A 17,620-nucleotide genomic window follows, 5' to 3' on the forward strand; every position below is an offset into this window, starting at 1 on the left:
CATGCCACTAAGGCATTTTGAATCAAATCAAATTTAATGCAGTGGAGGAGATAGAATGAGAGGGAGCAAGAGAGACTGAATTGGATGAGAGAGACAGAGACAGAGACAGAGAGAGGTAGATATATAGAGAGAGAGAGACAGAGAGAGACAGAGAGAGAGAGAGAGAGAGAGAGAGAGATGAGAGGACGTGTCTCTGTGAACATACAGCAGTCATCAGGGCTGCCAGGTGACCGGAACATGACGCTTTCTAATGCCCCGGACCGGTCCTGTTTGTGGTCCCGACCACACAATGCCGCGTAATGCAACGTAGCGTAACGTAGCGTAGCGTACCGGACGCCTCTGCCCAGGGAGGACAGGCAGAAACGCTGTCTGCGATTACGCTTCCAGCTGTGCGTGTCCAGTTTTGGCAGATGCTGAGTCTGGCAGCCTCGGTAGCCGTCCTCAGGGACACGGTCGCGCTGACGCGGGCGGCTTCTCTCTGTTCCCCCACCTCACGGGCAGAGGAGGATCGCATCTGAGCCCATCAGAGCAGCGCGGCGTCTCACATCACCTGAGGAAACGCTGCACCGGCCGGCAGGCCGAGCCTCTCTCTCTCTCTCTCCAGGACGGAATGCTAATTTGTCAGCAAACGGGCTTTTCAAAGTTTACACTTTGGCAGCACGGTGTCCGAACACACCAGAGGCTTGCCGCATCGATTCAACACATCGACCACCGGCTGCGTTCAAGAAGGCCCACGCGCATCGCTGCCAATGCTGCCGCTACAACAGCCAGAACCCCCAACCCAACCATACTCTCAGTTCACCTCGATTTGCCAAAATCAGCCTTGCATAACCACACATCACCACATTGACTGATATCATAAATATAACACAGCACAGTCCACTCAGGAGGAAATAAAGTTTACGCATTGATTAATCTGTGATATTAATCTCTCCTTCATTTAACTCATATTTGTATTTAAAACCTGAATCTATAGCGCCAGAGTGCAGAGAATGCAATATAAACGCGCTCTCAGTCCTGCTGACTGAGGAAGCACTGCCCTCCCGCTCGGAGAAGATGGTTTTTACATCAGACTCTTCCTGCAGAAATGAAAGCAGAATCCTTTCCCAGATTTCTGCTTTTGAGCCTTTGCTTTTTTCCCCCTCCTTCATGCAGTAAAAACGCAGCGTGGTCAGGGCTACACCTCTAAATATAGGCCTGTGTGACGAGCGCCGAACACAAGGCACAGATCCGCCGCCAGGCCTGAGTAGACGCTCCGCTTCCTGTGGCTCGCTCGCACTGGGGGTGGACCGCAGGGTTCTGAGAGCGTGGGGGTCAGTTTGGTTTAATAAAAATAAAGAAAAAGAAAAGGTCGTGGTGAGTGTTTACACTCTAAAGGGCTTCCGTGGAATGACCAGGCACCGTTGGGAAGACTGGAGGAATGCTGCACTGGTAGCTCTGCCACAGGCCACGAGCACAACTACCCACAATTCCCTGGTGCTTCCCCTTTCGTCCAACCTGGAAGCAGACTGGCCGCTGAGAGCCAGAGCAGCCCAAGCGAGGGGCCAGCCGGTACCCTGGAGATCCGAAATACTGCCTGTGCAATCCACCCTGCTGTCCGGCCACAGACAGACAGCAAAACGCATTAAAAAAAGAGGAAATCATTACCTGCAGAGACCCCAAAAAGACAAGTGATAAAACAGAGATACCCAGCAGGAAATGTAGCCCCAGTGTGGGATAAACAACACCGGCACTCAGGCACAGTATGAAAGCCTGCAGCCGGCTCACAGTCAGTCTCAGGATAAGATTAGTTTCAGCGAATAAAAGTGGGCACACAGCTTAACTGAAAAAAACTTCATTTTAATTTAGCCTATATGTTTAAATTTGCTGCTACATTCACCTTCGTAATGCAAACTTTGGAAAAAAAATACTTGTGCATTTTTCAGACATTTCCTGATGCCTGTACGTACGCTGCACATTCAAAAACATCATTAGAAAGCATCGCAGAGCCGGGACAATAAACTACGATACGAGCAGACAGAGGAATATGAAACCCCGCACAAGATAAGAGAAACAAAGACGGCAGCTCCGTCTCTCTCTTCTTCTTCTCACTGTTCCTCCCTCTCAGCTCTCACGGGAGCTCTCACTGGCTCCCAGAACTCCTTCCTCTCTGTAGAACACTCATCTAAAAAAAAAATGGTTCAGAAAGGGTTCTTTGGCTTGTCTTCATAGCGGAACCCTTTCTAGTTCTTTATGGACCCCTCTATGGTAGGCGTGAAACGTGCGAAAGCAGTTTGCCCAACAAAGAACCCTTGAGCTAGACAGGGTATCTCTGTGGGGACAGAGGAACCCTTTGGAACCCCTTTCTTCTGAGAGTGGACAGCACACTGACTGCAGCAGGGCGGTTTGGTGGGCGAGGAAGTCCTCACCAGCCCAGGCTGTGTTAGCTAAATTCCCCCCCCCCCCCCCCCGGGGCAGAGGCATGGTGAAGGAATGGCCTGGGGTGGGCAGCCTTGCCAAACCATCTGCAGGGGCCCCCGGGGTCTGGAGCAGAACGCTGACATCAACCATCACCCCCATACATGCCCCCCCCCACCCCACCCCATGCTTCTCACACTCCTCCTGGGGGGAGCCGAAAGCAGGCAGGGGGGCAGTCAGAGGACACCGCAGAGCACCGGCTAGGATACAGAGAGCTCTGAGTCTGGACCCATCGCCCCTCTGCCACACCGTCTCGAGACCCAACACCCTTCTGCTGCTCCCTGCAGAACCCTCCCCTCCTCTCAGTCTCAATCCTTCACTAACACACAGAATCAAACTAAAGCAACTCTGAGCCCCAGCCTGCTGCTTAAAATTTTTTTATTTGAAAACATGATTTAGACAGGTGCCTTGCACCTGTGTGTTAACCTACTGCTGTCCTGCAGCCTGTGTGAGGTGCTGGTAGGCACAGGTTTCTACAGTCACTGAGATGGGGGTTCAGCCACAGGCTGGTCGTTTCAGGGGCCACAGAGAGGAAAAAGACACCGTCATTTCATTCATAAACAAATCAAATACGCTCGCCGTGTTTAACGGCAAACCTGCGCGCGCAGGTCCGTAATAACACAGAATAAGAACAACAGACTGTTCAGCCCCGTGGACCTGCTATCATAACACCCATAATCTGCATTGCCAAATCCCCGTCAGTATTTACAGAAAGTGGCCCACAGAAGGGCCACTTAAGGGAGGACAGCTGGGCTCCTGTTAGCTGGCTGATCCATGACAAAATAATATACCGGTGCTTATGCCACCTGACGTTATGCAATCAACAAGTCCGGTGTCTTTTATTTTGTTAGACATGAAATGCCAATAGTCAGATCCTGTTTCTGGTTAAGTCAGGTAATGACTCATAACTGCGATGTAATAACAACCAAATTGCATTATTAGCCTTGTTGTTGTATGTTCGAATCATTGTCACAGGAAATCTGGTATCTCACAACAGACGCATGTGCAACGACAAATTCATCCTAAAATAAAATAAATATAAATAGCTATAGTCCTTACAGAAAACACCGATAAAGCAACCAGACAAGTTCTCGGCGTTCGCAGAGACTGCGGTTGAAGAGTTTATACCTCACGACTAGGATGGATAAACCAAGCTAAGCAAGAACAACCCAACGTAGAGTATTTACCGTCTCGACTGTGACTGTGGGTGACCGTGGGACTGAAAACTTAAGTGACATAGTCTGAATGCATACGAATGGAGAGACGATAAAGGCACGACAGAATACCATCTTCTGCGGCGAGTCATTTACAAAAAGTACAGCATTGAAAAAGCTCAAAACATGCAGTGATTCGCGTATGTTATACTGTAAAATCAAACCCATCTCAAGGACCGTTTGCCTTTAGACTATAATGAATTTCCGAATTTACGTTTCCCTGTTTCAAAATACACGCTGATACAAATAACATATTGTTTAAACACCTGCCGCGTACAGATTAATGTGTGCTTTGCTTATTTAGCGTCTCACCATATAAACACGATTGGAAACAAATAATGTTGAGTGGGCTACCAACAATATTTTATTAGATTAAAATAACATAGATGCTATTACGAGAGCGACTTGCAGAAGTGGTAGCCCACGGGGTGTGTGTATCCACTAACTGGCAGTCACCGAAGAAAACATTTTGGTACATTCAACGGATACTTTAGTATTAACGTAAATACTATTTATCATAAAGAGAATTAACTTAAGTAGCTAAAACCACCATTTATACTTGGTTTTCATTTATCGAGTTTCTTTAGCGTGGACAAGTGCATGTTCATTAAGAATGCATACAGAATTCAATCATATCTACTTTCAAATAATACAACAGTAAAAAGGTATAATGAGACGCAAACAAATAATGTGACAGTTATCAGTTGTCAATGGTCGCTATGTCGTCTTATAACATAGTATTATAATGAGCACTTCAGCACTTATTGTTATTTTGTTGCAATGTAGCCATCAAGCTCGGATAGTTCTACGCGTAGTGATAGCTGTTATTTCAGGTGCTCCGGTTTTTTTTATTCGTACTAGTAGTTCACGTGAAATATGCAACAAATTAACTTACCGACGCCGTATTTTTCGTGTTCTGTCGGTATCCACATATTTACTGTTTGTGCATTGAAAAGTATTTTAAAACCGGCTCCACGGCGTAAAAAACTGCCTGTGATGTGCAGTGCATTCTAAACCCCACACTGCCTCCAGTCTGCAGTCATTGTTCTGATTGCAGGAGCTCAAGCGAAGTAGACTGAATTATCAAACACACCGAAAGCGCATTGCATTCTGGGAAAAGAAGTAAAATTTCATGACGTAAATAATACCGAAGAACTTCGTCTCCCATCAGCACGTAGGAGCAAGAAAGCATGTGCGGTATCCTGATTGGATGATTTCTACATTTTAATACGTCATGTGACAGGCATCGAAAAGCATGGCCGGCAATGTAGAAGGACGCAACTTGTCAGGTATGGGAATTTTCTAGTGACTTTGTTGGATCTAAAGTTTTGTTCCAGTTGTTTTCAATTTCTTTCATGCAAGGGCATATATTTGTATTGTTGCAAGGGTTTAAACGTTGGCTATATGACGAAATAAAGTTAAACGTTAGATAACCTGACATTGAAAGAGCTCATATGCTACATGCACGAACTTAGATTAATGGCATTAATGTTTGCTATTGCGATCAGACATTACTAGCCAGGTTAAATGTGTTTAATACCCCAGTTAGTGCAGCTATTTCACGCGTTTCATTTAGGGAGATAGCTTACGCCGTTTATGTTGTCAGCCAGGGTAGGAGTCTAAAATCTGATGTCTGCTAGCTGCTGTACGTATTGCCGAACATTGACAGTTCATTATGCATTGACTCTAGTGCAGTGACTTGCAGGTCATGAGTATTAAGGATCACGATCAAATTTGTTATTAATTATTATTATTTGATGAAGTGGGGAACTCATTCCAAATTAAATAGTGGACTGCAGGCAGTAGCCACTGTGTGGATTTCATTTGTGTTTATTATGGCTCTGTCAGCGCCAGTCCTCACTAATCAGCCTTTCCTACAAAATACTTCAGGTGCAGTTGTTTTGCTGTTAGTTGAACGTGCTGCATTGTGTATGTGGAAGGGTAGTGACAAGTGTAGCTCATTGCATGGATGTGGACAGGTTGGGATGTAAGACAGGCTAGTGCTGTGTAAATATGGGGCTCCCTATCCAGTGTGCATGTGTCTGGAAAGGAGGTTTCTTGTCCTCCTCGGTTCAGCAGTTAGAAATTGTACTCATCAGGACAGTTTGATGCAAATCTGTATATGAACTGGAAGCAGTTTTGTGTGTAATATGGGTGTCCCTTCTTTGCGTTTGACCAATGGCACATTGCAAAAAATGTTGCCGTTCTCGGAATAAGTCCAGAATGGTAGAGAGACGCACTGCAGCAGACCAGTCTTGAGTTTAAGCGGCTGTTGCTAATGATGTATTTCTGCCCGTTCAGCGCGTTTAACCCGCACATTTCCCATCATGCCTAGCGCCTGGTGTCTTAACAACAGACTAGGTCAACAGTACTCTTGGTCCTGCGAGTGCGCGTTTCGTTCAGCACGGCGTTAAGCTGAAACACACTGCGCTAAGCTGAACACACTGCGTTATCCTCAGGGCCACAGGACTCCATCTTGGAGCCGCTGTCGTTCCCCGAAAGGCCGGGTCGCGGGGCGTCCCCAGAGCAGGGCGAGGCCGTGCCCTGTGTCCTGTGCTCGGAGTCCTCCCCCCTGTCCGAGAAGGAGTCCTTTCTCCGCCACCTGGTCCAGCAGCACAAACTGGTCATCGCTGACGTCAAACTCATCGCAGATTTCACAAGGTACCGTTTTCTGCAATTAAGCATTTAATGTCAGCTTGGAGATGTTTATGCCTGCAGAAGGGGTCTGTAAACATTTGGGGATGTGTCATTTCCTTCAGAGTCGAGTTGAGGTTTTCAGTTTTTTTATTTCTTTGCTTTTCCTCGGTGTTACTGGACTCACTCTTTCTGTCCTCTTTTCACTCTGCCGATCAGTTCTGCTTTCGTGTGGCACACTGCCAGCTGTCTAAACAGATATGCTAAAGCGGCTAACTCTGGGATTCGGTCAAAGCTGTCCCCAGTCGTGTTTGGGAAGGTGCACAGCCGTCCATGTTAAGCATCGCTGCGTGTCAGTGAGTAGGTGTCCATCGCTGGCTGGATAAGCAGAACAGACCTCCTGAGGTAGCCGCCTTGCTTGGCTGCGGTTGCTCAGCGGTCCAACGAGGTGGGCGGCTGAGTTTGGCTCTGAGGCGGAGGAAGACGATTTTGGGCACGGACGCGGCGTGTGCCAGGAACATGAGGAGGCGTCTGGGCGCTCACCCTGTCCTTATAAAAACACACTCAGTGCTCAGTGCGGGGGGGAGGGAGGGGGGGAGCAGCTCTTCTCTCCCGGATATGTCAGTGGGTACTGTTATAAACCCCCTGTGCAGGCTCAACTACCCCGGTGCTGAGGGGGAACTCAGCCTCTCCTCTAAAACATTACTACTGAGCTGTTCTGAAAAGTGGAGTAAATGACTGACTCTTGAGCTCCCATCCACACAATGAAACAGTGCCTTAATAGGATGCACCACCCTATACATTACTATTACTATTATTTCCCATAGCAAACAAACAACTGGCCCTCATACAATAGCTACCAGCACAAATCCTTCCCTGCTGCTCTTTTTGGAGCTCAAGAAGGACGCAAAGTGAATGAATGCCCCCATAACTGTTTTCGTTGCAGATACGTCTTGTACTGGAGAAAAAGATTTACGGAGCAGCCCATCACAGATTTCTGCAGCGTGATCAAGACCAATTCAGAGGGCCCCGTCGGTAAGCCTGAGTCACTGTTATTCTATTATTATTATTATTATTATTATTATTATCAGTATTATTAAAGCCGCATAAATCCCTGGTGTGCTGTGTTCTCAGAGAAACAGGAGCACTACTTCCTCCTGTGTGACGCTCTTCCAGAGGACAGAATTCTGAGGGAGCAGCTGCAGCAGAAACGGCTGGTGAGTGCAGACGGGGGACTGGGACGAGCTTGGCTGCTCAGCCGTAGCAGACGGGGGGACTGGGACGAGCTCGGCTGCGCAGCCGTAGCAGACAGGGGGACTTGGAAAAGCTTGGTTGCGCAGCCGTAGCAGACAGGTGGACTGGGATGAGCTCGGCTGCGCAGCCTGCGAGTACGGCCAACGACAGCGGGTGGACTGTAAAGGCGTAGGAGTCTCCGACGGAGCGATGGCACACAGGCTGGACCTGTGCGAGCTGTGCTCGGGCCAGCAATGGGGTATGGAGTCTGCCACCGAGCAGACGGTGGACACGGCCCTGCGTCAGCCGTAGCAGTGCGTGGCCTGGGTCAGCCACATGGAGGTATGGAGTCTCCACAGAGAGACTGATGGCACACAGGCCCCTGTAGCTCACCTGTAGCTGTGCGTGTGCCTCAGGTCCAGCCACATGGAGGTATGGAGTCTCCACAGAGAGACCGATGGCACACAGGCCCCTGTAGCTCACCTGTAGCTGTGCGTGTGCCTGAGGTCCAGCCACATGGTGGTATGGAGTCTCCACAGAGAGACCGATGGCACACAGGCCCCTGTAGCTCACCTGTAGCTGTGCGTGTGCCTGAGGTCCAGCCACATGGTCGTATGGAGAGACGCTGCTCGCCTCGCTCACCTCGCTCGCCCACTGCAGCAGGGTTTCTGGTGCGCTGTTCACAGGCGCCCATCACAATGCCCTCCCTCTCACAGAAGGGGGGGGCTTTACAGGAACACAGCTCTATCTGCTCCCCGGCTGCAGTCAAACAGAGACAGCGCAGGGTTAGCACAAACAGCGCTGACAGACGCTTTCACACACACAGTGTTCCTGCAGGGCACGTCTGCCCACCTGTAGAGACCAGTCTTAAGATCTACTGCAGGTGTTCTGGCTATACCTGTACAGAAGGGATTATACTCACCCCTTTGAAGGCTAGGTTTTTTTGTCAGTGTTCTAGAACTGCTTTCAGTTACCAGCAGTGACTGTGACATCAGCATTAGAACATCCAGTTAACATTCTAATCATATATTTCTGATCTTATGCATTAAAGGGTTGAAAACATGAACTACAGCAAAAGCTGAGGGGAACTGCTGACCGTAGGGAGGAAACCCCCTTCTTTACGGGTGTCTGTCCTGTGTTCAGCGTGCTGGGTAACGCAGGTGGTCTTAAGTTCAGGAATTTGGCGCATTTGTGTGTTGGCAATGTGTTGCATGTCACGTGTTGAGGTATCGCGTTGCACTGTTTGTCTGGTCCCGCATCTTCTGTTGTGTTTCGGATGTAATGGCGCAGATTCTTTGCGTGCACTGGTCCTGCCACTTTCGACGTGCACAAGCCCTCCAGGCTGATGTAAGGTCAGATTCTCTCAAAACCACAGTGTGAAAACTGTTACCCAATAAAAAGAAAGCCAATAGCAGGCCCAACAGCTAACCCCATGGGAGACTAGAAACAGTGTGGAGATGAAAAAGGGCTTTTAAAAAGGGAAAGATCCTGTTTTAGCTTTAACAGTGTACACACTTGCGGTCTAATCAGCCGATGGGATGATGAGGTGGACAGTGTGTTGGGTGTGCTTTTAATTCCCTGGTCCCAGCAGCTTAGCAGAGAGCCTAATTAAGCCTCAGCATTGAGCGCTGGGGCTGTGGGTCACTGAGGCCGGTCGGTGGGGACTCCCTTACCACGGCACGCTCTTACTGCTGGGCATCGATTGAGCGCGTTAAGTGCTCGCAGTGCATTCTGGGAAGGGAGGAGAGGAGAGACTGAGGCTCGTTGTTTGCAGAGCGCAGGTCAGCAAGCAGACGCATGTTGCTGAGAGCTGGTAGAGGCCGATTGAGGTCGGTCAGTCGGTCGGTCAGAGAACACGCGCGCGCGGTTACAGACGCGGCCGTGACCATGCCGACCGCTGGCAGCCCGGCTGACGGGCGATGGCGGCTGCGCGGGTTTTTTCGGCGGGGTCAGACGGAGGCTGAGACTCGGCGCACCTGAGCTCCAGCGCGGCGGGGGCCACCGAAAGGACATCGTCCGCTGCAGCGGGACAGGAAGTCCGACGCTGTCGCACGCGGCAGAAAAGGGGCTATTGTTGTCCCACAGACGGCCCTGTTGACACTGTGCTTGTCTCATATATTTATTTCCTCAAAGCCATTCAGCCGGCTCACCTGTGCCTATGTGAGCGCAACAATGCTGAACAAATATGAAGCAGGTGTTGTGTTCGAAAACAGACCCATCTTATTTTCCAGAATATTATGCCATGACTTCCTGTTTTTACTGCAGAGTCCGGGGGGGAGTTTTCATATGAAACTTACAGTCAGGTTATTCTTATGAATCACAGGAAGGGGAATATCTAATGAGGAGAACAATTGGAGTGCAATTTTTTTTTTTTTTTTTTTAATGGTCTGTTTCCACTAACATAAAAGTTAGACGGAGAGGCAGGCCTTGTGCGTAAATGCACTGGGAATCAGGAGCCAGACAGCGTGTGTGTGAGCTGTGTGAGCTCACCGTCAGAACCAGACCCAGTGGGCCTCTGAGGTGCTGATAGTTCTGTCCGCTCCTCAGTCACAGCCAGGTGTGCTCTGTCTGAGAGGAAATGACCCAGAAGGTGTGTGGGGAGGGGGGGTGGGGGGACGGGGGGGTTTGTCCTGTCTGCCAGCTGCTGTACTGATTAGCACTGAGACTGAGGGGGCTGCTGGTCCAGCTTCACAATGCCACTGTACCTCACACACACAGACACAGACGTGCACGCACGCACACACACACACCAATCCAGGAAGCCAGGCAGACAGAAGGAGGGAGGCTTTTTCTGTTTTTCCTCTTTATTTCTTTCTATATTGCGCACAGCTTCAGCACAGCTTCAACACAGCCTCAGCACAGCTCCAGCACAGCTTCAACACAGCCTCAGCACAGTTCCAGCACTGCTTCAACACAGCTTCAGCACAGCCTCATTTAACAAGTCAGAGCTCAGTACTCAGTCTCTCTCATCAACGACACTATACTGACAGTGCTGTCTTACAACAGTCTTGCTAATACATATGGATGCTGAGGTGTACTGTACGTGCCACAAACCAAAATAATGTTTACTGAAATAATGCTTGGTATGAGACTGTTTAGTGTTTAGAGCCGTGCTTTAAGGCCAGCGATGTTGCTAGGCGACCCGCAGAGGCAACCTACATTCCTGGGTGGCTGTGTGCGCTGATGATGTTACGCAACGCCGGGCTCCTTAAATGGCCCAAATGAAGCCACCTACTGCTTTATGTCTCCTCGCCGCTCCGCAGTCTCTCTCTCTCTCTCTCTCTCTCGGTCTTTAAGGCGCACTTCCCAAATCCGCCCCACAGCCGTGTGCCGTTGCGCAACGCGGGCGGGAGATGGCGCGCGAGGACGCGGGATGGCGGGATGGCGGTATAACCCTCCTCGAGTCAGAGCGGCGCTTTTTCGGGGCTCTTTCTCCAGACAGGAAGTTGGAAGTTAAACGGTACTCTGGAGAACGCAGATTGAGCTGCCTCTCTCTCTATCTCTCCCTCCCTCTGTCACACTGACCCAGAGCAGCAGGGAGCTGCAGAACTGAGCTGCTGCTCCTGCAGGGAGGAGGGCCTCAGCCTGCAGCGCTGCCTCTTACAGACACCAGCAGAGAGAAGCAGCCCTGCACCCCCATCCCTGCACCCCCTATCAAATTTAACTTCGCATCATTGGTCGTGACAACAGCCTCAGGAAGAGGGGGAAAGAAATACCATGCTTTATGACACCGGCAGTGAGCTCCTGTCGGGTTCAAGTCTTATGTTTTCAGAGAAGTGTTCATACGCCTGGAGCTCTGCTAAATGAACTGCTCGGCTGATCTGAGTATTCAGGATGGCTCACGTGGGTCACGTGATATAAATGCGTATATAAGCGTCTAAAGAACTCTGTGTACTGCTTCAAACGGTCCACGATTTACTGGAAGCAAAGAGGAGAGGGAGAGAGGAGAGGGACAGAGAAGGAGAGAGAGGGAAAGGGAGAGCGATGGAGAGGGAGAGAGAGTAAGAGAGGAGGACATGACTATGGGCCCTGATTGGCTTTCTGTGTCAGTGGCCTGGAGCTCCAGTCATGCAGAGTTTGACCAACCCCCCCTCCCCCACTAAAACCCACAGAGGGCATCGCATGGTACAGCATCATCCTCCATCGCTGTCGCTATGGTTACCGCATCACAATTTTCCGTTACCACCAAGCAGCATTAAGAATTACTTCCAGGAGTCCACCGCTCTCACTGAACATCAACCCAGCATGGATGACTGCGTACGCCGTGCTCAAACAAGATAAGATGTTACCGATCTCAGCGTCTGCAGTTTTAATTGTGTCCTCAGGGTGAAGTTGGCAGAGCTGGGTCGCTGCTCTGAGATGAGATCAGCGTGTTTACGGCATAGCTGAGACCGCATGTACAGAGTGTTGTGGGCCTGCCTGAGTTGTGGACAGGAGTAAGTGGAGCGATGAGCGCTAGCGTGTGGCTGGGGGCAGGCTGGCGCTACTTGTTTGCGTATCGGAGGTCGGAGTGTAGCACAGTGGGTAAGGAACTGGGCTTGTAACCGAAAGGTCGCAGGTTCGATTCCCGGGTAAGGGCACTGCTGTTGTACCCTTGAGCAAGGTACTTAACCTGCATTGCTTCAGTATATATCCAGCTGTATAAATGGATACGATGTAAAATGCTATGTAAAAAGTTGTGTAAGTCGCTCTGGATAAGAGCGTCTGCTAAATGCCTGTAATGTAATGTAATGTAATGTATCAGGGCTCCCTGGCCGTTCACACAGGCAGGGATGGGCCTTAAAGGCCCAAGTGTGGCTCCTGTGTGCTGAAGTGCAGCCGGTAGCACAGGACCGCCTGGCTGTGGTTCCACTGACCCCCCCCTGTCTTTCGGAGCTGCAATCTGAGGGGGGGGGGGGATGCTCACATCACTGACTCTTACCTGAACACTAAAACCCCCAGGAATTAAGTCATCTGCGTAATTAGGACGGTGGGCATGTGTAGCACAGCCAGGACCTGCCCCAATGAGCGTGCCTGTGCGTGTGTGTGTGTTCGTGTGCATGTGTGTGTGTTTATCATGTTTGACATGGCAGTCACTCTGAGTGCTCTTATTTAAGGGCTCTACCTGCTGTGTGTGCAGGAGGAGGTCCTGGAGCAGCAGCAGCAGGAGCGGGACGACCAGAGCTTCCAGAGAATGTGCCTCTTCTGCAACGACGAGTTCACAGGAAACAGGTACCTGCGCACGCTCTCTGTAATGAGGAGGACCCACAGATATGATCAGATATCCTACATTTGGATACAAAGACAATAAACTGAACATTCTAATGCTAATATAGCAATCACTAATGGTTACCGAAAGCAATGTTCTAGAACCCCGACTTAGAATTTTGAAAAAAAAAAAACATTCCAAAAAGCTTACTCATCAGAGGGTTAAAGCACGTCACTGCTGTTCGGACAGCCCCACAGTTGGAGACGCGGGGTCCAGACAGAGGGCTGTTCTGATTCAGGAGCGTGCATCAGCACCGGCGTATCGTTAGATTTATTTAATATTGCCAGGATCCCCCCCCACCCTCCCACCCCACCCCAACCCCGGTTTTTGAAGGTTATGGGGGTGGAGGCAGAGATAGGCAGAGATGAAAAGGAAGAGCAGGGTTGAGCTCAGAGACTTTTGATCAGTTAACCCCCCCAGTTAGGGGCTCCCTGTGGGGACGGATGTGACAGAGCGGACTGCAGCGTCTGAGCGGGCGTGTGCTTTAATGTGCTCCGCGACGGTGATTAAAGACGCAGGCGGACTCCCAGCCGCAGTACCCGCCATCGGGAGGGCTCAGAGTCCCGCGGCCCCTAAACCAGCATCACCTCTCAGACACTCTAGCGCCAGACCCCGCACGCCTCTACAGCGCGCCCAGGTGCCATGCGGGCTGCTCAGGTGGCAGTGTGAGCATACAGGTTAGGGAGCTGGGCTCGTCACATTTTTTACGGGTTCAATTTCCAGTTGGGACTGAACCTGAATTGTTGCAGTGAAACGTAAAAGCTGGATACATGGACTGCATGTATAAATGTGGTCTGTGTAAGACTGTGTTAAACGCCTGTGTGTGCTGTAATGTAATGTAATGCAGGTAAAGTCCTGCTTGGTGAAGCCTGCTCTTCCTGCACTCTGCAGGTCTTTGCTCCTGAATCACATGGCCAAAGAGCACTCCTTCAACGTGGGACTGCCCGACAACATCGTGTACTGCTCCGAGTTCCTCAGCGCCCTGCAGGCGAAGCTGGACAGGTAAGCGAGCCCGTCTCAGGTGACAGGAGAGATCGTGTGTGTGTGAGCTGCCCCAAGCTCACAGAGAATCCCCTACTGCTGCCCACTGTAGACTTTACAGCCTTCTCCAATGGGGGAAAACGGAAGTTAACAGATATTTAAGCAGCAACGATCTCGAGATTTTAAATCTTGCAATTGCAGATAAAAGGAACTACCGCACACCGTGCTGGAGGCAAACGGTAAATCCAAAAAGAAGGACAACCGCATGTTTTCTCCGTTGCAGATTTCACAAACATTTATTTAGGAGCTGAGCTTTTGATCAGAGCTCTGACTAAGGCCTCTGACCGAAAGCTCAGCTCCTTAATAAATGTTTGTGAAATCTGCAGGAGAGAAAATGTGCAGCGGAAAGATGTCCTTCTTTTTGGGTTTATCCTTTTTAAATCTTACGATTGCGGAATGCCTTGGTGCCCTTGGTAAACTCGTTTGCCTCTGTTAGTCAGTTTTGAGTGAACTCTCATGCATGTGTCTGAGTCTGAGTGTTTCCCTCAGTTAAAATCTTTCTTTTGCTTTTGTTTTTGAGTCGAGCACAGAAAGCAGTCAGGCATAATAGGCTGTCTCAGTCAGTAAATAATGTATCAATGCCATCAGTTGCTCTGAATATCAATGTTCACTTTGTCTGTTTTGTTGTTTGTTTGTTTTAAGAAAGGGCTCCCCTTTGTGGCCAGACGTGTAACTGTCGGGTCCCGCGGTTGTTTGTTTTTTTTGGGGGGGGGGGGCTGTTTCAGTTTGCAGTGTCTGTACTGCGAGAGGACCTTCAGAGACAAGACCACACTGAAGGATCACATGAGGAAGAAGCAGCATCGCCGGATAAACTCCAAGAACCACGAGTACGACAGATTCTACGTCATCAATTACTTGGTATGACACGGTGTTCCAGCGCACGCACATTCCACATATGTCCTTCTCAAAGACCCAGTGCAATCAGTCATTCATTATTTCAGCATTACATAAATATGCAAACACTATGATATTAAACCCATTTTATTCAGCTTATTAAATTAGGCTTTTTTTAACTCCTAAACTCCTAAAAAAGGTTTTACACTGCTCACTGCGCATTTTGAGACCATTTTTATTGCATGATTAAAATGGCATTTACACCTATTATACATCTAAATCTATTCATTTTGAGGATGGTGTGTTTTTCATGAATCCACCAATCATAAACATGCCAATTAAGGTGCTACCCGTTAATAGCTGGTTGGGGTTTCGAGGGAACGCGCGCAGGTGACACACGAGTCGGTCTCACCGGAGCGGAAATGTGTGAAGTCCCTTAATAACGAGACCTTTCATGGCTGGAGGTCTCGCCTCTTTAAGAGCCGCGGGTGTTCAGACAGGTTTATGAACGTCTCGTTATTCCCTGCACACACACACACACACACACACGCTCGCTCTCTCTCTCGCTCCATTTTCCACACCGCTGCTCTCCAGGGGAACGGGTTTTGATGAAGTCATTTCCAAAAGGCAGGATGTGTCTGCTGTTGAGAGCGGTGGGGCTGAGTCCCACAGGTACAGGGCTGTTAGCTTCCGTCTGATTGGTAATCGGATATGAAGCCTTCTCCCCCGCTGGTCACACGTAGGCCCCTGGTCATCGAGCACACTTCCTTAATGGAGACTCACTGGCACGCTGGTGTCCACAGCCTGTTCACAACTCTGATGCATTGATTTCTATGGATTTCATTAGTTATATATTGTTTTGTGTGTACCTATTTTAATTTTGAGACCAGATTTAAAGTAGGTTTTTAACGGTTTGAACTGCCATTTTTCTGAATCTGTGTTTTTTCCTGTTTTTCCCTGTAAATTAGGAACTGGGGAAGACCTGGGAGGAGGTGCAGTCGGAGGACGACCGTGAGATGGAGGATGACCAGGATGAGTAAGGACCTGCCGTTGCTATTTTACCCTCAGGCACAGGAAGTAGTGGAGTAGTGGAATGACATCACGTATCCGTGTGCTCTGGTCTCTCCTCAGCGATTGGTCAGACTGGCAGGCCCACCCCATGCGTGCAGTCTGCCTCTTCTGCGAGTGCCAATCAGAGACCATGGACAAGGTTTACACACACATGCAGGTATGGCCAATGGGAGTAAAGGTTTATGCACAAACACAGGCATGGCCAATCACAGGGGAGTGACAAACGGAAAGAGAGATGCGGAACTGAGTACCACAAACTTTGGGTCACGTGGGACATATTTACTGTGTGTACTGGCTCATCACTGATAGTGGAATGCCTTGTTTCTCCTTACAGGAAAGCCACAAGTTTGACCTTCAGAAGTTAAAGGTCGATCTCGGTGAGTAGGGCTTATGCACATACGTAAAGGAAAGGATGCACTACACGCACACTATGATGAACTCTTACTCAGCATCCTTTGCATCTTTGCTTGAGTCTCTTTTCAAAAGATGTACAGGGGGAAAATAAAGATGTATAGGTGAAAATAGTTTCCTGGTTGTGTGTATTACTGTGTGCATTACATAGCAGCAGGCCTGGGACTGATGACTGCTTGTGGCTTGGTGTGTCCCGCCCCAGATCTCAGGTTTTACCAGCAGGTGAAACTGGTGAACTACATCCGGCGGGAGATCCACCAGTGCCGTTGCTACGGTTGCCAGGAGAAGTTCGGCTCCAGGGCCGAGGTGGTCGGGCACCTGGCGGAGGCGTCGCACGCGATGAGCGTGCCCGAGAGGAGCCGCTGGGATCAGCCTCAGTGCGTGTCCTTCAGCCGCCGAGCACAGCTGAGGCTGAGGCCTGCTTTACACGCTCTATTAACACAGCAGAGACATCCGCCATTTTAACACAGCAGAGACATCCGCCATTTTAACAAAGCAGAGACATCCGCCATTTTAATACAGCAGAGACATCCGCCATTTTAACACAGCAGAGACATCCGCCATTTTAACACAGCAGAGACATCCGCCATTTTAAGAAATCATCCGGAGTCCATGAGAATCATCACTGAAACACGTTTACTAACCAAAACATGCAGTCATTTTTAAAAGTTCTGTTTTTGTGGTGAAAATAGTGTTAGTTTATTTACAGATAGCTTTTTCTGAGGTTTGATGGGTTCAAATATTTTAACACAGTCATCACTCAATAACAGTGTCAGCCCACATTAGTAAAGCCAGTAGAATCATACAGTGGTGATCAGTTAACTCTCCTTCTGTTAATGCTTGTTAATGACTGTGGAAATGCTCAGCTGAATGCTCTCTCTCCTGTTAGGTACTACTTCCCCACCTATGAAAACGACGCCCTTCTCTGCGGCCTGTCGGACAGCGAGAGCGACTCGGAGCCCGGGGGGCGGAGCAAAGGCCTCCCGGTTATCGCCGAGGACGATTCGGACCTGCGGGTCCTGAGGGAGACCAGCGTTCTGAACCAGCTGCTGAGGGACGGGCGCGGCTCCACGTAGGCGGGGCTCCATGTGGGCGGGGCTCCATGTGGGCGTGGCTCCAAACGCTGCACAACCAGCCTTCATATTCCATCTCGGTCAACTAACGTACCAGTAAACGGACGCTGCATCGAAAGGGAACACACTTAAATAAATTAAATTCAAAGACAATGACGCTGCGCTACTTTTTTATGCTTTTTAAAAAATGGTTCCGCTCCTTTTCTCTGAGTAGTGGAGCGGCCCGGTCGTATCCACCCGCCGTGCTTGTTGCTGTGATGCACACTGTCAGGTTAGCGGGTGGCCCAAGCGAGCGATCGCTCTCCTCTGAAGGGTGTGATGTCCAGCGGCTGCTTGTTTACATGTCGCAGTCCTCGGTCTGATTCAGAGGACTGTGGAACTTCAGCAAGCAGACTGGGCTCCCC

At 49.6% G+C, this 17,620-nt stretch overlaps 2 protein-coding genes across 6 annotated transcripts in view; one reads left to right on the plus strand and one right to left on the minus strand.

Annotated features, from left to right (window-relative positions):
- LOC135245943 (dedicator of cytokinesis protein 4-like) overlaps positions 1-8,254 on the minus strand; it is a 71,815-nt gene extending 63,561 nt beyond the window's left edge. For 2 of the 5 annotated variants that reach the window (XM_064319332.1, XM_064319329.1), the window contains exon 1: positions 8,112-8,254. In XM_064319332.1, coding sequence (XP_064175402.1) covers positions 8,112-8,232 — 121 coding nt within the window. In that variant the 5' untranslated portion in view covers positions 8,233-8,254. Of the gene's footprint in view, positions 1-4,566; positions 4,774-8,111 lie in introns of those variants that run through there. The other 3 variants (XM_064319328.1, XM_064319330.1, XM_064319331.1) reach the window with 3 other exon arrangements.
- On the plus strand, positions 4,835-17,369 carry znf277 (zinc finger protein 277). Its single transcript, XM_064319338.1, has 12 exons — positions 4,835-4,960; positions 6,131-6,332; positions 7,252-7,340; positions 7,440-7,522; positions 12,658-12,749; positions 13,678-13,788; positions 14,553-14,685; positions 15,630-15,697; positions 15,793-15,889; positions 16,067-16,109; positions 16,346-16,520; positions 17,033-17,369. Exons 1-12 carry the CDS (start codon positions 4,927-4,929, stop codon positions 17,217-17,219), a joined length of 1,314 nt encoding a protein of 437 aa, XP_064175408.1. The 5' UTR covers positions 4,835-4,926; the 3' UTR covers positions 17,220-17,369.
- The last annotated feature ends 251 nt before the right edge of the window (positions 17,370-17,620 follow it).

Source organism: Anguilla rostrata, chromosome 19, assembly GCF_018555375.3.
Source record: "Anguilla rostrata isolate EN2019 chromosome 19, ASM1855537v3, whole genome shotgun sequence".
Taxonomy (NCBI): domain Eukaryota; kingdom Metazoa; phylum Chordata; class Actinopteri; order Anguilliformes; family Anguillidae; genus Anguilla; species Anguilla rostrata.